The 27046-nt window shown below is 38.5% G+C and overlaps 1 protein-coding gene across 5 annotated transcripts in view; it reads left to right on the plus strand.

Annotated features, from left to right (window-relative positions):
- Positions 1 to 27046, plus strand: part of TAFA5 (TAFA chemokine like family member 5) — a 432306-nt gene that overhangs the window by 108582 nt on the left and 296678 nt on the right. Inside the window, exon 1 of one of the 5 annotated variants that reach the window (XR_014578643.1) lies at positions 309 to 731. The exons of 2 other annotated variants lie outside the window; for them this stretch is intronic. Coding sequence is in view for 1 of the 3 variants with exons in the window: in XM_083821410.1 (XP_083677536.1) it covers positions 641 to 731 (91 nt within the window). In the remaining 2 variants the exon portion in view is untranslated. Of the gene's footprint in view, positions 1 to 308; positions 732 to 27046 lie in introns of those variants that run through there. 2 more of the 5 variants (XR_014578644.1, XM_083821410.1) reach the window with 2 other exon arrangements.

Consider the following 27046-nt stretch of genomic DNA (forward strand, 5'->3'; position numbering starts at 1 on the left):
GAGGAAAAGGAGAAGGGGGGGGGGGGGGGGGGTGCAACAAATTGCCGCCAGCCGGGGAGAAGTTGCAGCGAAGAGAAATCCCTCCCTCCCCCCGCTCCCCCCTCCCTCCTCCCGCTCCCTCCTCCCGGAGCCGTGGCAGCGAGCGGCGGCGGCGGCGGCCCGACGAGGGAAGGAGCCGGCAGCGAGCGAGCGGCTCCCGCAGCCCGGCGATGCCGCAGCGGCCCCCGCGGAGCCTCGGCGGGGTGGGCCCGGCCCCCGCACGCCCCGCGCCCCCCGGCGGCGGCGCCCCCTGAAGCGGGCGGTGGTGGCGGCGGCGGCGGCCCCGCGGGCGCTGTTGCGCAGCCCCTGCCCCCGGCACGGCTCGGCTCGGCTCGGCTCGGCTGGGCGCGGAGCCGCAGCGCTGATTCATGGGGCCCCGCGCCCGCTGGCTCGGCGAGGAGGTGTGAAGCCCCCCCGGCCCCTCCTCCGCAGCCCCCGGGCTCGCCCGCCCCTGCTCGGGAGCGTTGTTGGGTCCCCGCCGGCAGCCGCCGCGCCTGGCGCACGGAAAGGGGGGGAGAAAAAAAAAAAAAAAAGCGTTGATGCATCGCTGTGGAAATTCATTGTGTGACTTTCTGGGTATTTACTGAGTTTCAGACCCGAGATGCAGCTCTTGAAAGCTTTATGGGCACTAGCAGGAGCAGCGATCTGCTGTTTTCTTATATTTGTCATCCACTCACAGTTTCTTAAAGAAGGTAATTATATCTGCATGTCTACATACCCTGTGCTTTAATACTACGGTCTGTGCGAGGTGCCTTAATTATTTTTACTGTTTCCAGTATGTTCTATTTACAGCAGTGCTTCCACGCTTTTTCTTTTATTTTTATTTTTTTCCTTTCCGTTTAAAGCCTTCTCATGTTTGTTCCTTTAGAAAATAGGTAGCTTTAGACTTAAATTCTCGGTAAATGCATATATATATCTAATGTGTGTGATGCTTGTATTCTGTGTTTTAGCCAACATCTCATTTCTTTATGGGGCATGTCTAGTGTATAGAAAATATTTGTTGCTATCAGATGACCACCGAACAGTAGTCATCATGGGAGTATTAATAAACCAAAAAACCCTTAACAAGTAAACGTCTTATTTTTATACCAAATCAATAGGCATCCTTTCCCTCTTTCTTATTCAGTAAATTTTCAATAGATGGCACTAAAGTTCTACGGAAAGGGCAGGGCAGAGCAAATCCTGGGCATTCAGCATCTTCCTTCTCCTCCTTGCTGCCCCAAAACTAGAAGAGGCCTTTGCATGCTTTCAAGGCTCCTGTTTTTTTCCACCTTGCGGTCAGAAAATTACGATGACAATTTACTGGAGAGAAGAGTTTGGATTGTGTGGTGGGCCTTTTTTTTTTTTCTTTTTTTTTCTTTTTTTCTGCATGAATTGGGTGGAAAAAAAAGCATTTGACTAAACGGATAGAGGAATTCTCTTGGGGAGTAACCCTCCTATGTATATATTTTATTTTCTTCATTTTTCCTTCATCAGGAAATTAGTTTTTTTTTTTTTCTTCCTGGTGTAATATTCCCTCCCTTGTTTGTAAAGCAAACTGGTCTGAGACTCAAGTGTGAGTCCTGAGAGATGTATTTGTATCGGGTGATGTATGAGAGAGCCCACTGCTGTACTTTAAGCAGTGTTAACAAACATAATACAAAAATGTGAGAGTTTTGGTGGACCCATTTTTTCTTTTTTAGCACTGTAGTGTAGCTGGGATGCTAGCTGCCGGAAGAAGGAGCCAGGCTGAGTTCAGAGTGCTGGCTGCGCAAAGCTTGAAAAAAAAACAACAACTTTTATGTGACTGGGACAAAGTTTCACTCAAGACTGGGCAAAGAGACAACCTTGCAAGCACTGAAGGATCGCTGCTGGTGTTAATTTAGTGTCAGGCTGAGAAATAACACCAGACTGTACATTTGCACAGATCTTTTCTGAAATTAATAAACACGGATTTGCCCGCTTAGGTTAATTAAGAAGCGTTATATCTGGATATTGACAGTGCTAGAGATTTCTCCTTTAAGAAATCTACCCATGCTTTAATTGCATTGTGTGTAATGCCTCCCACATATTCACTTATTTAACATTCTTTTAAAATGCTAGGACTAGTGTTTTTATATATTTCTATCTAATCAAATGACTCATTTTGAGGAGATTTTTGCAGAAAGAAATGTGGCCAGTCATTTCAGCCTATTTTTTTGTTGTTATTTGCATTATGCTTTTTTCTTTCTTTCTTTCTTTTTTCTGTCTTTCACTCCTTGATTTTGAGACCTGTATTATCATAAATAATCCATAAAGGAAGAAGCATTTTGTTTCACTTACAATATTTCTTCTTGCATCAAGGGGTAGAAAGCTACTAAGTTAATATATACAAGCAGAAACCATGGCCATACACAAAGCACTGTAACGCGTTTTACATCGCTTCTCCTCCAGCTTTTACATAGCCACTCTTAATGTGGGCTGCAGACAGAAAACTGAAGCTCTGGAGCTTTTTGGATAACTTAATTTCATCAGTTTGTTTATATTTGTGAACAAAATATTCCTGCCTTGTTTAACACCGTGAACTGTATACTTACCGTCAATACAGACTGCATGTATCAGACTAGTTGTCAGCCTTTTTGTGATGGGTGCTGATCTCCACAGTAGCATTTTGACCCCCTCCGTGTAATTACTTCAGCAGTGTATGTATTTCCCCCTGCAGTTTCAGTCTTGACATTGAATTAGTGGAATTGGCTGAAACTCTAGATGGTATAACTGAGTTTTTCTTTACAAAGAACTTTAAAAATGTCTAATAAAATAGTAGTTTTACCCATAGTAGAATTAAATGCAGGCATGTAAGAGAAGGAAAAAATAGATTAAGCTTAAGCTGTATTTCGTAAACAGCTAACCGAAGCAAAAAAAAAAATCAGTTTTATTTTAAAACTTCATTGTTTGATTATTTTCAATAGGAAAGCAAGGGAAAGAAGTGTAAGGAAAGGACTAGGAAATAATTTAACCATAAGTCTAGTTTATTAAATAAATATGTGTAAAGAAGGAGAACACATGTGAGATGGCTCTTACCTCAACTTCAAGATTTGGAATTTTTCTCTGATATCAGAGTTAGTCCTTTGCATTAAAATGTTACAAAAGGTTTAGGAATGCTGTGTCTCATTGCACATAATGTTGCTAGACTGTTGATTTCCTGGCAAAAAGATTAATTTCCCATCGGAGCCTAATGAACTACATGGGCTCATTGTTTGTAACTCAGCTGTGCGGTCGAATTCCTAAGTTAAATACTTGGACATTTTCATTTGATTATTTCTTGTGCAGAAGGGTAATTTCCTGTAGTCCCAAACAACAAACAAGTAAGCCACCAGTTTGCCTAGCCTGATCAGATTATTTGATAGCATATATCTCCTGAGACAATTTCACAGTGCAAGTTCATACAGCAAGCATTTCTTTTGTATGCAAGCTAATTGATTTAAGAAGAATGACATGTAAAATTAATTAAAAGTCTGACTTAATTTATTAATGCACACTCTTCCCATTTTTGCATTTTTTTTTTTTTAGTATTTACTGCTTATTATTTTTCCAGAATCAGGTCTTAATAGAAAACTGTCACAGTCTTCACTTCTTACAACATCTGAAAATAATTGCCATGTGTCTTTTTCTGTATAATTTTTTCTTTTGCTTGCCTAGAACTAGCGATGTTGTCTATTATGTTATGCTCTTACCACCTATTAACACAAGATATTTTTATAGTTTCAGTTATGCTGCATGGCTACAGAGCGTGGAACTTTCATGACATCCAACTAAAACTTATAGCCAGAACCAAACCCCTCCTTCAGTCACATTCATAGATATGATATTGTGTGTTGCAATGATCAGCTGAGAGTTTTCACAGTGTTCATTTTTCTTTTTAGTTCCTATGCTGAACTTACGTTTTTTCTAAGCAGACATGCCTTAACTCTTAAGTATTTTAATACTCATTTTTGAGTTGAGGCAATTTAGTAGTAGCCTTACATTGCTGCAGTTTAAACGGTGTAAGAAACAATGAATGCTTGTTCTGAGATGAGTGGGAAAGAGCTTTTTAAATGTCTATTTTCATGAATATGTTTTTTTCAGGAAGTAAAGAATGGGTGACACAGGATGCCATTTTTCCACACTTAGGCTTTTGTGTGGAAATGCAGGTCGTCCTGTGGCTAATCCGTTCCCCTCTGCCCAATCTGTCCTTCAGTGTTTCTAAAAGATGAATAGAGCTGTGAACCCAGAAAAGGGTATTGTGATACATAATTGCAGTCCCATGCCTGTCTGATCATCTTGCAAAGCAGTTTAACATACTCCAGTCAGCTGTAGTCGGTATGAAGAGGTGTTGAAAACTGAAACATCTAAAACTTTTTTTGCATACATCATTGAAAATTAAAAGTAAGGAATTACTTTCACTGCTGGAGCCTGATTTTAAATGATTTATAATCTATTTTTCTTTAACATTTTTTTTTTCCCTAAGAGAATAGGGAAAGCATTGAGTTGATGTTACACACATTAATTGTGGGAACTCCTTTGCCCCCAGACAAGAACCCTTTTCACCTAGTAGCACATTTTCCCCATTCTGACACAGTAGTAATGGGGATAGGTAAAGGATACAGTTTCTAAATTTATTTGAATACTATGGAAAACAGTGCAGCTAGAGGGTAACTTCAGAAGGATAGGGATATGTTGCAGCCAGGGTGCATTACAGCCCGTGATATACTTTGAAGCTTTTTAAAATTCTGTGATTGTTAATTAGGAGGCTGGAATACCTTGTCTAGCAAGGGCGATTTAATATTTTGAATGGTTTATGAGATTAAAGTGTGTAAGCCTTGTTTGGAGTGGGACTACACAGAAACATGGATTCTGTATCAAGAATCTTACTTAAAATATAGAGGATTGGAGCATTCAGAGCCCAAAACTACATTCTTAATCTGCTGGGTAGATGTTCTGGAGCAAGCCATGTAAAATAAGGTGAATTTCTGTTGATACACTGAAGTAGTTAAGTAGAGAAAGGAGAATTCTGATACTTCTGTTATAAACAGATGATTGTGGTTATAAACCAGAATTTTAGTATCGCTTGTGCAAATTTAGTATATACTTATATGTAGGAATAGGGTATCTGTTGAGTACATCTTTTATAATTATCTTTTTTTTTTTCTGCTTTAGGAATAACTTTGCAATTGTTGGTTATACTCTTGCTGGCACTTCTCTATCAAAAACATTTAGGGGAATTAGTGTCACAATAGCAAAAATACTGAAGCATTTACTTTTAAAAATGAATTTCTTACTCGTAATGGTTTTGAGTAACTTGATTACAGTTTTTACTTAACATTAATCTCTTTAATCTGACAGTTTTTGTAGATCTAAAAATGTTGGAAAATATTTTATACATTTTTTTGTGTGTTCTGAGGGTATATATTTTGCAACTGAAAACATTCAGGCAGCATTATTCTATTTAGATATATAACCTCAAACAACTCTGCTACCCCTCTGCTAACTACTGAAAATTCTGTTGACCCTAGATAATTTTTCTGGGCTTTCTGTTCATATAACCTCATAGCTTTATATAGTTGATAGAACTAATGTTTACTGCTATATAAAAGGCGATGAAAGGATTTGTCTTCCAAAGTCTTCCGAAACTTTTTTGAGACTCTTTCACATTTTTCTTGGAAATAATTTGAATATGATTTATTATGATAGATAACCTTCCCTTTAAGATTTCTTTTTCTTTCTACTTTAAAACATAAAAGAATTGCTTGAGATAATTAAAGAAAAAAGGGCATTGGTCTTAAGACCGTGGGGAAAAAAGTTTGCATTTACCAGTTATGTGGATTTTTTTTTTATTTTATTTTATTTTTTTTATTTGACCTTTTATGCTTAACCTGTGTCTCAAAACAGTAAGACACCTTGCGTACCAGATGTGCTGCATATGTTACCTATATATAGTAAACTTGAGTTGAGGACAGTTTGTCCCAGCTGCAAAATTTTCTGCTTTTGGGGTTGTGCTACTTTTAGCATACTGTAGTATTTTTTTTTTCTCTTATTTGTCTTTCTTTTTTTTTTTTCTAGTTTGTGGAGGGGGATTCTCAGATACGAATGAGGTTATCAGAGCAGCACATCAGGCTAGAGAGAAGCACAGAATGCAGAAGTGGAAGGTTTGTCTTCTCAGTCAGGAAACAGATTTGACTGTTAAAAAACCCTAAGCTTGAATAAATGCTGCACAAGGAAAGAAAATGTGGACATGTATTTTGACAAGTTTTGGTATTTCCATTTATTTATTTATTTATTTATTATTTTTTAAAAGATAGAGAAGTGTAGCAGTAAAAGGGGGCTAGGCAGACAAAAGTTCTCAAAAATTTTCTTTTCGGGGAGGTGAGAGAAGTGTTTTCTATCTGGCATCTGCTGTGCCAGGAGATACCAAGAGGGGGAGTCTAACAGGTTCTCCTCCCATAGAAGGTATCTTTGAAAAAAGTCCGGTTTTGAGTGATGAAAGTTAAAGATGTGTATGTCTTCACTGTGCACCATAGATGGTATAAAAACCCTACTTTTCCTGACTGAGAAACATGACAAAAGGAATTAGTAACAGATTTTCAGCAGTCTTTTTATGTCGGCTTGTTTTCGTGCCCCAAAAGCACCAGTGAGGAATTATTGACCTTTCTCAGTATTTATCAGCACTACCTATTCTTAAAGGCGGCACAGTAGACTGCTGTGATTCATACTATACAAAAGTGCGTGCTTGTTAGATCTGTTGACTAATATCTATTTTTCTTGTTCCTAAGCAGGCACAAGCTTTGTATTCTTACTGTATCAAAAATAAAGCTGGAATGAAAACAAGACACGCACACATTGAGACTTCTTTAACTGAATTTAAAAGGAGGCATTGAAAAAAGCATGTATTGAGTTAATATAGTATTGCTAAAAAGAAGCCATAAATGTCTTTAACTAATAAAAATGTTCACTAATAGAAATGTAGGTAAAACTCCTCTTTTCTTGCAACACAAGTTTTTGTGCTAATGATGACAACAATATTTGTTTTCTGGTAGCATTTAGATGTCCCAGTTGGAATCAGTGGCTTAACTGCATATAGCCAGCCAACTGTACATTCATACAAGTCCAAGCCAGGGATCTATTACATCCAGTGTCTGGATTTTCGTGAAGATTTATTTTGCTCAAAAATTATACCCTCTTGCCACTTAAAACCTGTAGTGATAGAAGATTCTGTTTAATAGCAAAATCCGATTATTTGCCTAAATGTGCTTTTCATGCCTGTTCTAGAAAACCAACACAGTGTAATGAAACTGCCTATTCATTATATTTTACCTTTGGCACTACATCAGTTCACAAGAAACGCTAGTCGGAACAATAGATCTTCCTACTAATTGTTATTAGTCTTGTGAAAAGGAATGAGTAACGTATTTGAAATATATCCAAACAGCAAATTAACATATAAATAATCAGAAAAATAATGTAATGGATCAATACCTATTGAAATATTTTCTGAAAGCAGATGCTATGCTAATGTGTGTTTTCGTGTGAGTGATTTATTATTTTTGACAGTAAGGAGGAAAGTAGAAGATTGTGTTTATTTGTCAGGTGAAAAATTGGATTTACGATAGATCAGTATATTCTGGATGTGTTTCTTTTTAACATGCCACAGGCTGTATCGTATTCCAAAGTCTAGGTGCTTAACTGCAATCACACATGAAGAGAGATGTAGGCCAAATTAAGTTGATCCACAGGAGAACAAGGGGAATAAGTGCAATGTTAGAAGACCTGACCTAGAAAGGAGTACTGAAGAGACTGGGTTATTAAGTTTAGAGAAGAGGCTACTAGCCTGATAAGGGTTTTCAATGCATAAAATTCTGCCTTAGGAGCAACAAACTGTTCTTTCTGTGAAGTGGGAAGATGGCAAGAAGCAGTAGGTGCAAACTGACTTGAGGGAGATTTAGGTAAGATACTAGAAAAAACTGCAGCAAGGGAAATTTGTGCTGTACATCAGGGAAGAATTACCAATGGCAAGGACAGTTAAGTCCTCTAATAGATTTCCTTGGGAAGCTATGAAGCAGGAGAGTTTTACTTTCAGATTAAAATGCTACGTGTTGGGAATAGCATCATCAAGTTGAAGCAGGCAGGTGAACGAGGTGACCTCTTGAAGTCCCTTCAAGCCTTTTCCTCCAAAACGCTAGCTTACCTGAAACTTATTTAGAAAGCTGAAAGGTATTTAGCCATCTGACTTTGGAGTAGTTTTCTGCTACCTGTTGAAGTGAAGGTTTATGAGGAGGCTTATGAGAAGACACACTGGGATCTGAAAGTATACAGGGGAAAAAGCAGTATGTGAAACCTCAAGAAAACAGCCAGTGGTCTAAGTATTTTATTAGACATGCCACTTTCTGAGTTGCAAACAGAATTTAAAACAAAAACAAAAGAAACCATGCAGAGGAAATCTCATGATTTATGCTAATCTTTGTGGGTATGTCAGAAAATAAACTAAGGTAGTGTTGTAGTTTTACCTGGAGGCAGCTAAGCACCACATAGCCACTTGCTTACTCTCCCCTTCTACTGCTACAGTGGGATGGGGGAGAGAATTGGAAAAAAATAAAGTAAAAACTCGTGGGTTGAGATAAAGACTGTTTAATAGGACAGAAAATAAAGGGATGATAATAATGATAAAAGAATATACAAAGCAAGTGATGCACATTGCTGACTGATGCTCAGCCAGTTCTGGAGTTGTGACCTCTCCTCCTGGCCAGATCCCCCCAGTTTATTGTTTGGCATGACACCACATGATATGGAATATCCCTTTGGGCAGTCTGGGTCAGCTGTCCTGGTTCTGTCTCCACCCAGCTCCTTGTGCTCCCCCAGCCTCCTCACTGGCAGGGTGGTGTGAGAAGCTGAAAGTCCTGTGGCTTAGCATTAGCACTGCCCTGCAACAACTAAAACATCAGTGTGTTGTTATTCTCACCATTATTCTTATCCTATATCCAAAACACAGCAACATACCAGCTACTAAGAAGAAAAATAATTCTATCCCAGCTGAAAGCAGGAGAGGTAGCCAACAGTCATTCTTTTCAAGTAGCTTTTTACATTGCAAGATCTTTAGGACTTCAAGGTGTCCTGAAGCAGGGCCTTGCTCTGTTCACTTTTCTTCATATACAAAGAGCAGTGAAATTAGAATATTACTATCTTTCACTTGCTGATAATTCTTATGGAATGAGGATTTGGGTTAAGGGTTGCTTACCTCTGCTGGTCTGTTCTTGTTACCCCAGCACCTTCAGGACTCATTGGCAGGTGGCCCTGTGGCTACTGTGACCCCTGGTATGGGAAACACAAAACCAGTCCCACAACAGGGACAACTGCAGATGGCCTCATAGAGGTTTTTTTGTCAACTTGTACCTGTTTGGTGCTACCAGTGGTTGAGAGCTTTGTGTTCGCTACTCTCTGTAATAATGTTCCACCTCGATGCGATGCTATCTGTTTTTTATGATGTCTGCATGGTTTTAAACTCAATAGCAAAATGAAAATCAGCAAATTGTGCTGAAAGAAGATGCGCAGGAAATCAGAGGTCACTTGTTAAATAGAAATAGGCAAACCTAGATGTACTCAGTTGTTGGAGCTGTGATGTGTCGTACTCCACAGCTCATACTTGGAGCAAGGGCTGTCTGGAATTTGTTCATGTCTCTGAAACAGTTACACATGACAGAGTTGTTCTACTTGGAGGTGTAGAAGAGCTGGATACCAGGTATTGTCTCCTTGAGCAGCATTAACATTTCTTTAAAGACAGGATATAGGAAAGCTTTTAGAAGCTTTTCTGTAATGCAAGTTAAAATTTCATCTCTTTACACTAGTTTGTCAAAAAGCACCCACATTTTTTGTGGTTTTGTGGTGAGTGCTAATTAATCATGACAATGATGCTTTATGGTATCTTTTGTACTTTGCTACATCTTTTATTGTGTTAAATTACATGGTTTTCTGCATAATTCTTTCAATACAAATTTATGGCTTTAAGGAAAAAAGAAACGCAGCACTGCTCCATTATGCAGAATTGTACATGTTTTAGAGATGTGCATGGTGGATCTGGGAATAGTTTTAGCCTCAAGAGAATCAAACAGTTATTTGAAATGGTCATTGCTTGAGTATCACCTTGCTTACGGCTATGAACTAATTGAGATTAAACTAAAATGATTGTGAGATTCTTCCTTTTCCTGTGCGTTGGCAGTTCCAATTATCCGTTAATACTTTAAAAGTATTATTTAGTCATGAAAAAAAAAGGGGGGGGGGAGGGTTGCTTCTGGGTACCTCTTTCATTCTCACTTTTGCTTTTATTATTCTGATTGTGCCAGTAGACGAAGTACGCTCTTCAGCTTCATTTATTGTGAGAAGATCTCGTAACTGTTGTAAGCATTTTTGTATGCTCAGCTATAAAACTATATAGATTGTACCAGATGCTGTCTTAACTTATTTTATAGAATTATAATGGATGCCGATGAGTATTAGAGTCAAGTCTTTAAAGATAAAATCCTATTTGCTATGTGTTACTTTTTTCTTTGTGGTATATAGTAATAGTCCTGTTTTATTAAAACTTTTCAACTTTATTTTGTTTAACATTTTGAAGTACTTCTGATATTTTAATATTTTGTAAAAAGTTTAGTATTTTCACTAAAGGCCATAGTATACATTAAAAGTGCATTTTTGCGAGTTATTTAGGTGATAAATAGCATGATTTTCAAGTGGTTTGAAGACACAAGAGCACCTATTGCCTGCAGTTAGAGACTGTGTGATAAAACAGTGGAGCAGATTATCTTGAGGGTCAATCTTATGGAGCAGATTATCTTGAGGGTCATCACGCGGCACTTGCAGGGCAAGCAGGTGATCAGGCCCAGTCAGCATGGGTTTATGAAAGGCAGGTCCTGCTTGACGAACCTGATCTCCTTCTATGACCAAGTGACGCGCTTGGTGGATGAGGGAAAGGCTGTGGATGTGGTTTACCTTGACCTCAGTAAGGCTTTTGACACAGTTCCCCACAACATTCTCCTCAAGAAACTGGCTGCTCGTGGCTTGGACTGGCGTACGCTTCGCTGGGTTAGAAACTGGCTGGATGGCTGGGCCCAAAGAGTTGTGGTGAATGGAGTCAAATCTGGTTGGAGGCCGGTCACTAGTGGTGTCCCCCAGGGCTCGGTACTGGGGCCGGTCCTCTTTAATATCTTTATCGATGATCTGGATGAGGGCTTCCAGTGCACCCTCAGTAAGTTTGCAGATGACACCAAGTTAGGTGCGTGTGTCGATCTGCTCGAGGGCAGGAAGGCTCTGCAGGAGGATCTGGATAGGCTGGAGCGATGGGCTGAGGTCAACTGTATGAAGTTCAACAAGGCCAAGTGCCGGGTCCTGCACCTGGGGCGCAACAACCCCAAGCAGAGCTACAGGCTGGGAGATGAGTGGCTGGAAAGCTGCCTGGCCGAGAGGGACCTGGGAGTATTGGTTGATAGTCAGCTGAATATGAGCCAGCAGTGTGCTCAGGTGGCCAAGAAGGCCAACAGCATCCTGGCCTGCATAAGAAGCAGTGTGGCCAGCAGGTCTAGGGAAGTGATTGTGCCCCTGTACTCGGCTCTGGTGAGGCCGCACCTCGAGTACTGTGTTCAGTTTTGGGCCCCTCGCTACAGGAAGGACATGGACGTGCTCGAGAGAGTCCAGAGAAGGGCGACCAAGCTGGTGAGGGGTCTGGAGAACAAGTCTTACGAGGAGCGGCTGAGGGAGCTGGGCTTGTTCAGCCTGGAGAAGAGGAGGCTCAGGGGCGACCTTATCGCTCTCTACAGTTACCTTAAAGGAGGCTGTAAAGAGGTGGGGGTTGGTCTGTTCTCCTACGTGCCTGGTGACAGGACGAGGGGGAATGGGCGAAAGTTGCGACAGGGGAGTTTTAGGTTGGATGTTAGGAAGTACTTCTTTACCGAAAGGGTTATTAAGCATTGGAACGGGCTGCCCAGGGAGGTGGTGGAGTCACCATCCCTGGAGGTCTTTAAAAGACGTTTAGATGTAGAGCTTAGCGATATGGTTTAGTGGAGTACTTAGTGTTAGGTCGGAGGTTGGACTCGATGATCTTGAGGTCTCTTCCAACCTAGAAATCTGTGATACTGTGATACTGTGAAAACATGTATCGAGCATTTTCCTGACCACGTCCACTTACTAGTTTCATGTCAAGACTCAACAGGCTTATATATACTACTGGTTACTTCATAACTAGACAAATACCCATTTAGTGTGGTATATACATCACTTGCAGTGTTACTTATTTATAAAGAGTGCATTGCAGGATTGAATCAGAATGATTAAGGTTGGAAAAGACCTTTAAGATCAACTAGTGCAACCATCCACCTACCACCAATATGGCCCACTGAAATGTGTCCCTAAGTACCATATTTACTGTTTCCTTAAATGCTTCCAGAATTATTAGGTAAAGAACATATCTTTGCAAAATAATTGTTGCTGAAGCGTTTTCCAAATCAACCAATTAAAGCTCACGCTTCACTTGGGCAAGTTCTGCTTAATATTTTGTCCTGTACTGAGGCACTCCAGCTCCTGATGACACTGTCTTGTTCTGGTAAAATGAGGTTATTTTCCTTGCTCCACAGATGCTAAAAGCTATTGTGTAACTGCATATTCCCAAGCAGTGAATTATTAGTGTTTGTAGTATCTGCTTCTCTTTTATTATGCACTGAGCCTTTACCTAAAGCCAGAGCTGTACCACTGCAGTCACTTAACAAATCTAGAGAAGCTCACAGTTCACAGAAGTACCAAAATAAAATAAAATAAAATAAAAAGTTAAATTATACATAAGCAAGTAGTTAAAATAACATAAGCTAAGAATGATCATTTCTCCTTGGTCTCACAGGCTTAATCACAGAATTACAGAAGAGCTGAGGTTGGCAGGGCCCTCTGGAGGCCAGCTGGTCCAACCTCTGCTCAAGCAGGGACACCCAGAGCAGTCTGCCCAGGACCACGTCCAGGCAGCTTCTGAAGATCTCCAAGGAGACCCCACAGCCTCTCTGGGCAACCTGTGCCATTACTCTATCACCTGCACAACACAGAAGTGCTCCTGGTGTTCAGGCAGCACCTCCTGTGTTCCAGTTTGTTCCCATTCCCTCTTGTCCTGGCACTGGGCACCACTGAAAAGAGCTCGGCTCTATTCTATTTGTATATAAATACTCCAAGTGTTTTTATATATTAATACTTCTCTCCATCTGGAATTGCTTAATTTCTTCAGTGGTCCTTGTCCACTCCTAGCACACTCCTGCCTTCTGGTTTCCATGCTGTCCCAAGCAAACACAACTTAATTCTGTGTGCATGTGAATACCGAGGAAAAAAGCAATGGTCAAGGGACCTGTTATGATTCCCCAATACTGTGCTATCCTTCCCTAGTTTCTAGGCTCCCTGAGAAATAAATTCTTTATTAGCTTTGTCTGTATGCTTGCATAGCCTTGACAACCCAATACAAAATTCTTCCAGTCTGATTTTTAGGTTAGAATATGGCTGGCCAGACATCTAGTTCATTGGACATCAGGGCATTGGGTATAGCCAATGAATTAACAGTGTTCTGTTTCAGTTGTGTTAGAATAAATCTGAAAATTTTATTTTCTAATACTAACGGAGAGCTAAGGTGAACGAGGAATTTATGCCCTTTTCGTAATTAGTTTTTCTTTATTGCGCAGAAATTTTTCACTAGATGATTCAGAGCTGCAAACTTCCATGTGTCTTCCTTAGGAGACAAGTACAGATGCCCACACTTGGGAGACTGTCTACATGTGGTCAAGCTCACCTATTTTCACATGCATTATATTGTTGTGTTGCCCTTTTAAGTTTCATTCTTCAGTTTTGTGAGCTGGATCACGGTGAGAGCTAAAACACATTAGATAGATCATAATTCTTAATATTAAACTCGGTCATATAAATTATGCATATTTAATAATTTGTATTATAGATCTAGAATGAATGTAAAGTCTGTATTTGCTACAGGTATTTTAATGAGTAGTTTGAAAATGATTTTCAGTTCACAAGTAGATGAGATTTGCAAGCCTCCCTTTTTCAGCAGACAAATGATGAAAGTCAAATTAAAAGGAGTAGCTTGTCTCTCCGATTCATTCTAATGCTATTACTTTCTGAGGTGATGTTGTAGATGTCAGATCTATCTCTGGGCTCATATAATTCCTGTTCACTGGGAACTGCAGACACCTGTGCATCTTTACTCAGGCAGGTTTGAATTCAGTAAAGCTGTCCAGTAGCAGAGTGGCGTGTCAAAACACAATTTTCTTCCTAAGAAAAATGACCAATTATGTTTTCTTCTCCAGGTTTTCTTTTTCTTTCCTTTTTTTTTTTTTTCTTTTCAGAAAAAGAAAAGAACACAGTACAATTTTAATGGAATTAACAGTAAAGACAGCAACAAAAGGACTCCAATTTGCAGCATACTTTAATTTTCTAGTGGTTTACAATTATAAAAGCCAAACAGAGAAACCTTTGCCATAGAACTACTCTCTTGTTTGATTGCTTTCTCCTGGGTTCATTTATAGTTTCAAGTTATCAAGGTTAAGCAGAGGTGTGTTTACCAACTTTGATTTAATCATGACCTCTTCTTAATGTAAACTTCATCTTTTCGTACAAACTGTAGCCATATAAAGTAAAAAGATCTGTTCTGAATTCATATATGAAAAAAAGATTATGTACAAATACAATGGAAACAAAGACTTTGTAATGTAGCCTCACTGTTAATTTACATTTTGAAAAACAAAAAGTTACCATAGTAACATGTACGTTGTAAAAAATGTCTAGATCTGATATATTAGTCTAAGGAAACTTTTACTTGTATGACATGTTTCTCAAGTTTTGTGAGCAAGAAGGAGCCTAAATCTGTGCATTTATGGGGTTGGCCTCAAATAGTTCATATTTGTGCAAAACAAATTGGTAAATTATGCAAACCAAACCTTTTCCAATCAGCTTTCTAATTATGTTGTTCATGAGATAATTGTTGTTTGCCTTTTTAACTAAAAGATTACTAAATCATGTAGGTGTTTTGCAGGATAGGAATTTGTTGTAACTCTGTTTTTGTTCAGAAACTGTGCATTTAATATTGATGATTTTTAAATATTTGGGACAGTATATTCTGTCTTTTCTTGTAAATTTATTTTTAATTCTGTTTAATTTACTAATTCTTATTTATAGAACAAACATAGTATATACATATATAATATATTTTGTATGGAATATCTTATATAAAATTTCCTGTATGAATCAGAGCTTTGGTTAAGAAACCAAAAGATATAGTTAATAATGAGGTCTCTTCTGCTATTTTAAAAGGCCGACTTTAGTACTGTTCACTATGGTTATTGTAAACTGAGTGCCACAGACTGCTCTGGTGGCTTTCTAACTCCATGTGCAGCCAAACTGAGCAAATTACTTCTATGGAACAATTTGCAGGGTCAGTTGTTTAACTGGTTAATTTACTCCATATCTCAAGTCTCAGCAGACAGCGAGTTTTCATTTTCAGTTCTATTTTTGCACTTATATATATATTTATATATCATATGAAATATATATAAGTTCAGACAAATAATAGTGTAAAGATACATATATTTATATATACTATAGAATATGTACATTTTATAAAAATATGGAAGGCATAATAATTTGCCCCAATTATCCTGTAATGCTTTCTAAATATGATTGTGTTGGATCCAGCTCTACTGATGATGCCTAGTGGCCTTTTGAGTCATGGTGCATCTGAACTATTTAATTTTTTAGGATGAAGATTTTTGCTGATGCATGATCTTGTTTAGTTTTATAGCCTGAATAATTCTTCCACACTAGTATGGACTTAAAAATAGATCTCATTTCTGAATATGTTAAATGTAATAACAGAAGCTACATATCACTAGACAGCACTAAGATATTCCCCAACTTTTCAGCTGCGGTTCTAATGAAAAGTCTCCTTTTCTGTTATAAATTATTAGTGTCTTTTTCTTTCTTTTTCTTTTTCTTTTTTTTTTTTTTTTAAAGTAACACATACATTCTTCTATAGAATCATTAAAATAATTAAAAAAAAAAAAAGTTGAAAGCCCACAGCAGAACTAACCATTGCACTGCTTTAAGACCGCTGATCATGGAGATTCTATTGCTTTCCTGGATTTTCATGCTGCACTCATCTATAATGTCTGTATTTACTCTGATGGGTTGCTGTGGTATCAATCATTTTGTCATGTGGGAAGGCTGGAACAGAAAGCACGCACGCACAGAGCTCTTTGAAATTCTAACATACTTAATCCAATTAAATCCTAAAAGATAGTACTTTATGTATGATTGCTAGGCTGACATTGCAGAATGAGGTGAATGGCAAATCAGAAAGCAGTGTTCATGCCGTGCCAGAGAGGAGGGACCTTCTGGGGACACCTAGGCTCAGTGGTGAGGTGTGGCATCCCTACCTGTGGGGTTATTCTTCGTCTTTGTTCTTCCTGTCTCTGAGGGGGCTGTAGCCATTTTTGATGCCTGCTTGTGGCCAGCCACCTTTGTGTTTGCGCCTCATGTAAGGTTTTATGTATGTGAGATACATGTTGCTTATTCTCTTTGTTGTTCTGGTTCTCCAAGGCTGCATTCCTTTAGTAACCAGTGACTGACAGTGCCTTATGTTTTGTACACCCTGCCTCAGTCATCATCGTGTGCTTACATCCCGGAGGGCCTCCTCTCCACATCAGCGCAGCATCAGATTGCCTTTTCATGCTGCCCTTGTGTTTCTCTTCCAAAAGATCCCAGGTCAACAGACCACTGGTGATTCTACAGCTTGCCCAGGACTGCTGTTTAACACTAATGCAGTTTTTTAAAATGCTAAATCCATCCGTGTTGCTATTTAGTAGTAGCATCCATGAAGCTCTCAATCACCAAGCAAGACCAAAATCAGCTGGAATACCTGGGAACACAGTTTGTAATGGTGTCTTCATGTTGCTTTGTGGCCTTTGTGGAAAGGTAAATGTGTAAGGGAGAATTAAGAGAATTAAGACTTTTTTTTTTTCTTTTCTTTCTTTCTTTTTTTCCTCCCTGTTCTAAAAATATATGAGTTCTTAGTTTGAGGTGGAAAAGGTGTTCAAAGTACATCCTGCTCTTCATCAGGACCATTTCTGACAGTTTTGAAGGAAATCACTGGTAAACCTCTGTCCAGTTGGAAAGAACTGGCAAATACTGGGATAAAAAGTTAGGTCTTACATCCATTTTTTTTGTAAACATTTACTTTTTGGAAGTGTTTAGGGGACAAAGTTGCTGCTGTACTCAGTCTTGTGTATTTCTGAAAACCATCCATCTCTAGTGCTAGTCTTTAAAGTATGACTTTGTGTTTCTGTTTTCAAAAGTCTGGGCATATATTTATTCCTTTATGATAGAGGTGGTAACTGAACTGTATACAAGAGTGCAAACTCTATTAGAAAATATCCTTGCATGCTTTTAGCTAAGATCCATCGCCTGCATTTTTGTATGTCAGGGTGTCATAAGGGCCGGCGATTCCCAGGGGTCAGGGTACTGGGAGCATTGAGGGATCTCCTGGTGACCGGTCCAGACATGGCCCCACTGCCACGGTGCATCCCAGCCCCAGCCAGGAGCAGGGCAACCAGGGGCACTGGGGCAGCCCCAGGCCCAGGCACCAGGCACCTCCCTGGGGACAGATACTGGCTGAGGCTGGGACACATCCCCCAGCACATGGGCCTGCAGTTAGGCCTGATTTCGGAGGCCCGTGGCTGGGCAGGGCGGCAGCACTGTGAGGAGATGGAGACTGGCCATGCTGGAGCAGGGGCTGATGGCCCTGGGGCTGACATGGGGCCCTGGGCAGGGACATTACTGCCTGCAGGACCCTGACATTCAATGTTTTTGTAGCTGGTCCTGTAGTAATAAAGCTACTTTAAACTATTAGGAATGCAGCATGAAAATACCACCGTTCACTAATGCATTGATTTATTTTGCATATTAAATGATAGATGTGTATTAAAGAAAATGTTCACTATGGATTTGGTAATGGGTCCTGAACAAGCTTGAGCCGGACCGATAGTTGAAGAGAATTTGAGTTCTGCACTTCGGATGATTGATATGGCATTGCTTAATGTCAATACTTCAGGGAAACAGAAACTGCTGCTGATAATGCCATTTTTACAGAAAGATAGAACAGGAATCCAAAAGGGGAGGGGTAATACTAAATTGATCTGTATTGTACTTTCTCCATATCCTTACCGAAGCGTCAGTGAGATGCTCCTTCTCTGAGTGTGTACAATAGGAAGTCTCTTGCATTTTAGTAGCACCTAGAAGTTTTAGAAGGGCGTGATGTTGATGATGTTGTCTTCCATGGATGTGAGTTGGTGATGTGTTTTGGGAGATGTCTCAAAAGGCAATGTTACACCACTATGCAATAATTTTAAACTGGTGCTTTCATCTCCTTTCCAGTTTCCTTGCTTCCCCCTGATGCTCTAGTAATTGAATAATGTTGAATATGGGACATCATAGTCAATCTATAACAATGAACTGTGTTACCATGACATAGTGTTTAGTCATTGTAACATCACACAGAAGGGGAGGCTTGGTAGTAGTGAAAGGATAGAGTTGAACACAGAAATGTTAAACTAATTTGTAGGAATCAGGAGCAAACTGTGCATGATTAAATTGCTTTTTCCTCTGTTGCTCATTATGATGTTACACCACTATGACTTACATCTACACAAATAAAGTAATACTTTGCTGAATTTCTGAATATTGTAGAGTAGCTCATATTTTAGATATTTTCATGCTTGAATCATATATAAACATATTGATTCATTTAAACTGCAGTAGTACAAAGTGTTCTTTGTATTCCTGCATGCAAAAGACTATGCATGCAAAAGCTATGTCAGTGAAACCCTCATTGGCCTTCTGTGGGATAATTTCTGTAGAAATTATTTTGTTTTTTTTTTTTCCAAATGACGTTTGGTAGTGCTGTGATGCACTGCTGGTAAATCAGTAACCAGAACTCTTTTCTAACCCCTCCAGCTGTAGCAGCGTGTACTCTTTTTACATTCTGCAAGTATCTCAGAAGGTCTCAGTGTACAGATATGTGCAATGAATCTTTGCTGCTGAAACAGTAGTTCTCCTTCCTTCACCCCTCTGCTACCAAAGCTTTACTTTGTATTTCAGTTGGATCACAATCCCAGCTGTCCTGGAGCTTTGTGAAGCTTACATACAGTTCTGAAACCTGACAGGCTTAAATGCGCATTCATGGCTGGTAGCCTGCCTGAATTTTGTTTTAGCTGGAAGAGTGACTGCTTATAGCAGTGTGGATGTGCTCTACTTGTAAGAGAGCTTGTGTACATGTTCATTTGCATCTCGGTGTACAGAGTATGTTTTTGATTTTCAGTTGGGTATGATGACTGTAATTTGGATTTTAGATGAAAATAGGAAATGTTGTGATCACATAAGTGGTATACTTGTTGAATCTTTAGTTCAAACAAAAGATGAAATGTTTATTTATATTTTTGTTCCCATGTTTTTCCTTTTCTGTACATTCAAAAACATTCTTAGTTATATATCCATAAAGTTCAGCATCATGAAAACTGTGAACGGGTTTAAGGTGGATGCTTGTGTTTTGAGGTATTAGGTGTACATGTACTGTGAATATAAAGGTGAAAAATATTTCATTAATTCTAGTATACAGTGGACTTGTATATTCTGACTAAATGCTCATTAGTATTCATCACTACTTTTAAGGAACTTTGTTTTTCAAAGGTTTGTAACAAGTGGTGGAAGATGGAAAATAATAATACCCCTGTCACTTAGTCAAAGACAATTGGAGTCTGTCAGTAACAGTAAATTCTGAACATGCAGAGTAAAGAATCTGTTGGCAAGAAGCTGCTTTAGCCCTGTGTATGTGCGTGTGTGTGTGAATGTGTGTGCGTGCACGTGTGTATGTTTTCTTATAATTGAGAAGTTAATAGTAGGTCCCTGTCTTTAAGCAGCTCTGCAGATGTTTTGTTGCTCAAGTCCTCTTGCTCTCACCTTTTTCACTTTCCAGTTTTTTTTTTTCATCTAATTAAATTTTTCAGTTTAAGCACATGAAATTCAATCATATGCCATCACAGTCAACCACATTATATTCTGTCTATAAACTGAGTTTGTCTGTGGTTCCCCCCACCATTAGTACTATTATGGGCTATTTCAAAACTTCATTTCTTTTATTCCTGGAAATATTCTAGATTTTCTTCAGCCTAACTTTATTTGTAGCATGTATCTGTTTGCTATTTTGCACTTGCCAGTGTTTATCCCTGCTGAATTTAGGAATATTCTCCTTTTGCTTCTTAGCCTTTTGTTTTGCCACATTGCATAAAAACATTTATTTTTCCAGCATTATTTCAGAGTGTATACTTGCAATTCTCTTAATCACTTCAGTATTCCCAAGCATACAGTGTCTTGAACAGGTACACTCTGAATTGTAACACTTACATTTGCACTTTTTAGTGCAGTATCTCCCTTCTTACAATTTGTTAGGTTAGAAGTTGTCCTTTCACAGCCTCATAACAGTGATAGTATATAGTTAGTCTGTTACTTGTTCATCTTTTTAGTTCTTTTTCCTCCTCTGTCATTTCCAACTTGAAAATCCCCGAATTTTTAGTATCAATTATTTTTAGTTCCTGATTTTCCACTTTATTGTTTTCATCCCACTTTTGTTAACCCAATCATCAGATCAGATTCTATTTGTTCCAATGTTGTATTTTGAGCTTTTTCTGTATTAACAGTGCCTCAGCAATTTGCGCCTTGGATTTTTTTTTTTTTTTGAGCTTCTAGTTTAGGTGTGCAATAAAAAGAATTCAGTAACCACATTTGCAATAACATTTTATTTGCACATAAAAAAGCACAAAGCCAAAAAGCAAGATTTAAGTTCTGATCTAGGTTTAAGCTGACATTTGGAGGTTGGATTTCCAAATTAAAACTGGTCCCTATATTTCTGAAGTCTTGTTCAAAGGTATAAGCTTGAGTAGCTAGTTCATTTTTTCAGGACTTCTATAAAATAATATTCCCATTTATTGGAATATTTATTTATTTACTGAAGCCTTCATAATTAAATTAGAAAAATGTGTTCTCCCCCCCCCCCCCCCCCTTTTTTTTTTGAGTAGAACAAAGCTTGGTTTAACTATGGCAATTTATATTTAACCACTCACCTCTAATTTTATGTTACTTTTTTTTTCTTGTTTGTAGCTATAAAACTGCTCAAAAAATGTCCTGTTTTTCTCTTTGTTAGTTCAGGAAAAGTAATAGCAGAAGAATTAGAGGTTTTTTGTTTGTTTGTTTTTTGTTCTCTGACTGTTGCACAGTAAGTGTTTTTTTGTTGGTGGTGTGTTTTTTTTTTTTTTTTTCTTTTTTCTACCTGCTCTTTGAGAAATATGGTTAGGATTGTTAGGGGTTTTACTCCAACAGAGAAAAACTTAGTTTCTTGAGAATTTGACTGCATATTTTGCAGTGTATTAAGGTTGTGGACTTTTCTGGTTGTTTTTGTATTTGTAAGTAGTCATAATATAAACAGATGATAGGAGAGGAATAATTTGAGAGATATACAGGTTTCCTTTTTATATTTAAAACCCCATTTAAATTTTGGGGTTTGGTCATTGAATATCTGTCTTGATTTTTGTAAACATTTTTAGCAATTTAGTAGGTGAAGTTAGATTCCCAAATGCATTTTGGTTCTCAGGATTGTTCCAGATTGCTTAACTCTTTCATTTGTAGAGGAACATCTCAACTTTCATGTTCAGGCAGGACTAAGTGACTGTAAAAAGTAACATTTTACTGTCTTTGGAGCAGAAGGTTTGTACAGCTGTGTGGTGTGAAACTACCTAGTATCCATTTTATATATCCATTCATATGAACTACTTGCCTGATTTAATTTCACTGAAAGGTTAAAATAAGTTCATAATTCTTATATGCGGTCCATGGCTCAGCTTTAAACAAAATGTACGCTGGGGAGGTGTTTCTGACTTTGTTCAACACCAGCAAAAATTTTGATGGTTTGAGATCCTGAGATGAATTTTGTGAATCTTGAAATTCACTGCAGAATTCAGGGCTACAAACTCAAATGAACTACAGTGAGCAAAGAAAAACTTTGTTTTCCTGTAAGCTGTTTTCCATCTCTGATTCTCTCATGCTGCATGTCCCTTATCCCATGGACTGATCTCAAAATTCTGTCCCTGGTCCCTTGTGTCAAAGACAGTGATGAATATGCTACCTCCTGCTGGCCCTTTAGTTGTATCATTTGCCCTCAGGAGGATTTCAGAGGCATGTGCTTTATAAATGGCATCTTCTATCTTCTTTCAAAAATTGTTAATACACTTTTAAAAGGAATAGTCGTAACACATTTACAGCACAGTGCAAACTATAAACTTGATTTATATGGGAGTACATATTTTACTGGAGAAGGCAGTGTACCCTAGCTGCCTATAATTTGACTGTAAATTTACAGGATTTTTTAATACTACAAGCTAAACTGGAATTGGGAGTTCCTGAAAATAAAGTATTTTGGTTGAGTTTTGTGACCTCTTTTCATCTGTAAATACATCAGCATTTACTTTGCTTCACAGTAATCGCTGATTAAGGTTTTCTATTTTAAACTGTGATTTTTTTTTCCTGTACTGTATGTTTCTCAAATCCTGCAGCAAAAGCTGTAGTTATCTTTACGCCTTTCAAATAGTTTCTTCAGTTGGAACCTTTTAAGAAGAAAAAAAAAAAAAGAAAGAAAAAAAAAAAAGAAAAACGGTTACAGAATTTAAACCCTGGAAGTGTGATTTGTATATGCTATGACTTTTTCATTATTTACTAACTTGAGATGCTATAAATCTTATCCTTGGAATCAAAATACTCTGCTCTGTGACTGCAGCAGTAGCAGCGCTCAGACAGTGAGTAGTAAGTTCAGCTGGCAAGATTCTGGCTTGTGTTTCTCTGACACAAACATGGCTCACAGAAAATGGATACACAGACCAATTCTGGCAGGAGTTGCAAGAGCTCACAAAGGAAGAAGTTCTGCACAGGTTGGAGAGCTGTGGAACTGGTCTAAACACTTTTCATCTGAGTCACTGAACAGGCTGGCTTCAAACTCCTCAAATGTAAGTAAGATTTATCAGTTTCAGAAAGCAAACCTGCAGAATTTGATAAATGTCTACAAAAGACATTTAAAAGGATAGCTAGAAAGCTTTCTTGGCCTGAAATTCAACCGGCTTTGAACTTATCTATATACTGTTTAATTAATGTCTTTGTGGAGCAACATTAAAATAATACTGTGCTCTAATCCTCTAAGAAGTAAGACTGTCTCGAACTACAGCTGAATTACATGCTGCATAAATTAAAATTTGCAGTGCACAATATCTTTCTGGAGCTTTATTAAGTGGTGTGATTATGCAAAAATAGAAAAGTATGAAAATAGACATTTCTGTAGAATCATTACTGTCGTTATCCTCCTTTTTGTTTGAACGTTTAAGTCCAATACCACTTAGAATTTGCAAGTTTTTGTTCAGTTATTTCATCTATTACTGTCAAGAAGAGCATGCTATACAGAAATATATCTGGATATTTTTTTCTTAAATTCAACATACTTAATAGAAGGAAAAATCATTTATTTCAATATATCATTAATTTTCTCAATTTACTCTGCTTGTGGGCCAACAGAATAGGGTTTTCAATGTAGTGTAAACTAATTCCAGTTAGATGAAAGTGATACCAACACAAATGACATGCTTTTAAATAAGAAATATTACCAAATACTCAATGTGTTTAGCCTGCAGAGGCTTTGAGTAAGTTGGGAATAAAACTGGTGTATTAACACTGCTCCTCAAGCGGAAAGAGGGGAAAACTGCCCTTCAGATATGGGGGTTAATTTGATCTAAACTGCTTGATGGTCTTCAGTTCAGCAGCTCCATTTTGCCCAAAGAAGAGTAGAGTCGAGTTGTCACCCTGTCCCCTGCCCAGCTCAGCCCTGTCCCCCTGTCCCTGCCCCACCACAGAGGGGTTCAGGGTGGGCTGGCTCTCACTGCTATGGGGGAAGAAATCAGGCAGAGTGAAGGGCTGCCAATAGTCTGCAGTAAAAAGAGCAGGTGGAAAACAACATGTAAATCTGTTTCGTTGTTATGAAATCAATAGGGTTAGAGATTCGCCTCCCCTGGAGAGTGCCTTTTATTTGATGGTAAACACTAAAAACTGACTCCAGGACATTAAACTGAGATTATCCTCCTTCTTCATTTAACCATCATAGAAAAGCTGCCTTCAGTCCCGGTGAAGCCAAGTATCCAGGGTTTTTCCACGCAGAGGACAAAGACCTTGATTATTGTTCTAGACCACAAAGGTCCACTTCCCATGGTCTCTGTGCAACTCCTGCCAGGGACTCAGGCTGTCCGGGCAACTGCTAAGATCTAAGCAAAAAAAAATAAATATCATCAATGGCCTGGAAAATCTGATAGAATTGCTGATAACCCAGGTACTGCCGTGCTATGTGGGAAGGATCTTTCTATATAAAAGTCTGAAATGGAATAATCAGAATGACACTTGTATACTTATGAAAAAAAAATGCATTTACATAGGCCAGTATCAGGCAAAGAAAGGCACTTTGTTGTTATTTTTGCTTCTTTGATGGCTATTTTTGAAAATATGAACTATTAGGTTTCGTTATCTGTGAATATAGTGGCAGGGAGACGTGAGCCCTCACATCTGTTTTTAAGAGTCCAGCTGTGCATACACTGACACGGTGATTCATACGCTGACCTTAATTTATATTACAGTGTCCCTTGACAGTGTGCCAGTTGTGAGCATGCACAGGAAGTTTAACAGGATCCATCTTTGTGCGCTGTCATGAAAATATGAATCTTGACAGCCTTCTTTTAGTTACCTTTGCCTTTTCAGGTACTGCAAGCAAGGATATTCAATGTCACAAAGTACATAAAAGATGCTGATACTATCCATCAGCAAGATCTAATTCGTTCATGTTGGATTGCGATACCAAATTAATATAATGCAACCAACTGGAGAGCATGAGACCTCACAGCCTCACCAGACCTCACTGCCAACTTCGCTGCATGCACAAGAAATGGTAGTTTTCTTCTCATTAGATGGAAATAAGATTAGAAGTTGCTGGAATGGAGTGTTGCCAAAGAGCTTTTCACCTTCTTATTTTACCATTGGTATTCAGTCAAAAAACTGAGGGAGTCCTGTTGTTTTCAAATCGTTAAAAAAAGCTAATTTCCAGTATATATTCCAGATGAAAATGCCTGCTAACAAAATTAAACCAGCAGATAACTTGGTCTGCACCTGTTTGGTTTTAATGGAAGGTAAGGACAAATTTTTTTAGATAAATGACCCATTTGGAGAAAAGCATTTTGTAATTTGAAATGGAATAATTTATGAAGTGGAATTAAAAGCAGAGTAATATCACAAACAACTGCAATATTGTCGTTATCAAGGAGCAAGAACATTCTTTTGCCCCAAACTTAATAATTGCTGGCCCTATTCTCTTGTATATCCGTTGCAGGAAGCAGTCTCCAGGGGACATGCAAGGACAACAGCCACCTTTCTGCACTACAGTTTTGTGTAGGGACACTATCCTGTCCAGCTTCCAGCTCAAACCAGCCAGAATAATGCAGCAAAGTTATCAGCTTACTATTTGTCATCGTTACGTGCCGGTGTAGGGAAGCTTCTTGTTTGTGCTGCATATCCTGACCTGCAGCACTCTGAAAATTTTACCTTGGGGGGACCCCTGATTTTAGAGAGTGTATCTTCAAGAGACCACACAGTCCTACATCAAAACCAGAGTATGTAATTCAGTAAAAATACTAATTTTAATTTTGATAAGAAATGGCTGCTATCTTATGTTACCTGGACATGTCATGCTTTGCATGCCATAGACAAATGCAAGCCATGGGCAGATGAGTTGGACTGTTACTGCCATGTGAAGGCTCAGGTATCTGAACGCAGAGGTCAGAAAGAACAGGGAAAAGAAGTGCCTGGGTTCAAAGGGACAGGTGAGGCCAGCTCATGTACCCTGTGTTTAAAAAGAAAAAGTGTGTATGTGGTATTTCATAACTGATTCCTACCGCTAATTAGAATGACACTGCAATTTGGCTGCTTTTATCAGTCACTACCCTAAATTCAGTTGTCTGTAGGATCAGTCCCTCGCTGTTAAAAATGGGAAAGAGCCTTCCTTAGGCTTTCAAATGTTGAAAAAATAAAACAGTTCCAAAAATATCTGAGAGGTGATATTTTCTTTAAACAATCTGAGACTTCTTCCACTGAAAATGCATGTTGACTGGCTAAGTAAAAGCCATATATATTTTTTCTAAGCAATATAACTGCCTCTATAGATAGATTTTTTTCCGTCTTTCAGACAGCTAAAACTCTCTGCTATTTTTTTCCCAATGACTAGAACAAAAAGGTTGAGGACTTTAAGCATTGCTTTAGTCCACCTAATAATTTTCATATTATATGCACTTACAGACTTTTTTTTTTCAGCAGCTTAATGAAACAATGATTGCACCGGAGCTTACTTTGTAGTTTCAGTGATGCATGTACAGGAAGAATCAGACAGATTGGTGCAGTCTTGTTATTAGCAGGAAATAACTTTATCTGATAGATGGATTTACAATTTATATATATAACTATTATACTTTTTTATTATTATTTATTATAATGTTTCAAGAGATATTATTGGTTTTAAGGGAGTGGTCCTTGCATATTTATTAATGATGCTTGTTTTACAAGTTAAGCCTTATCGGATATGCACACAATATAGAGCATGTGGACCCACCACTGAGAGGTTTATGAATGTTTCATGTATGGCACTATGAGACCTTGTGTATGAGTTCTGATAACTTAGAGGTTGCTCTATTTTGAACAACCTTCTTGGAAAAATGCATTAGGTCAGTGAGTATCAACATTACATACTGTGTTTTGTCCTTCCTTCCTTCTGACTCATCTATTGTTAAAGGAGAACTGAGATTGGACTGGGTCTAGG

The sequence above is a fragment of the Anser anser genome, assembly GCF_964211835.1.
Source record: "Anser anser genome assembly, chromosome: 1".
In the NCBI taxonomy this organism is placed as follows: domain Eukaryota; kingdom Metazoa; phylum Chordata; class Aves; order Anseriformes; family Anatidae; genus Anser; species Anser anser.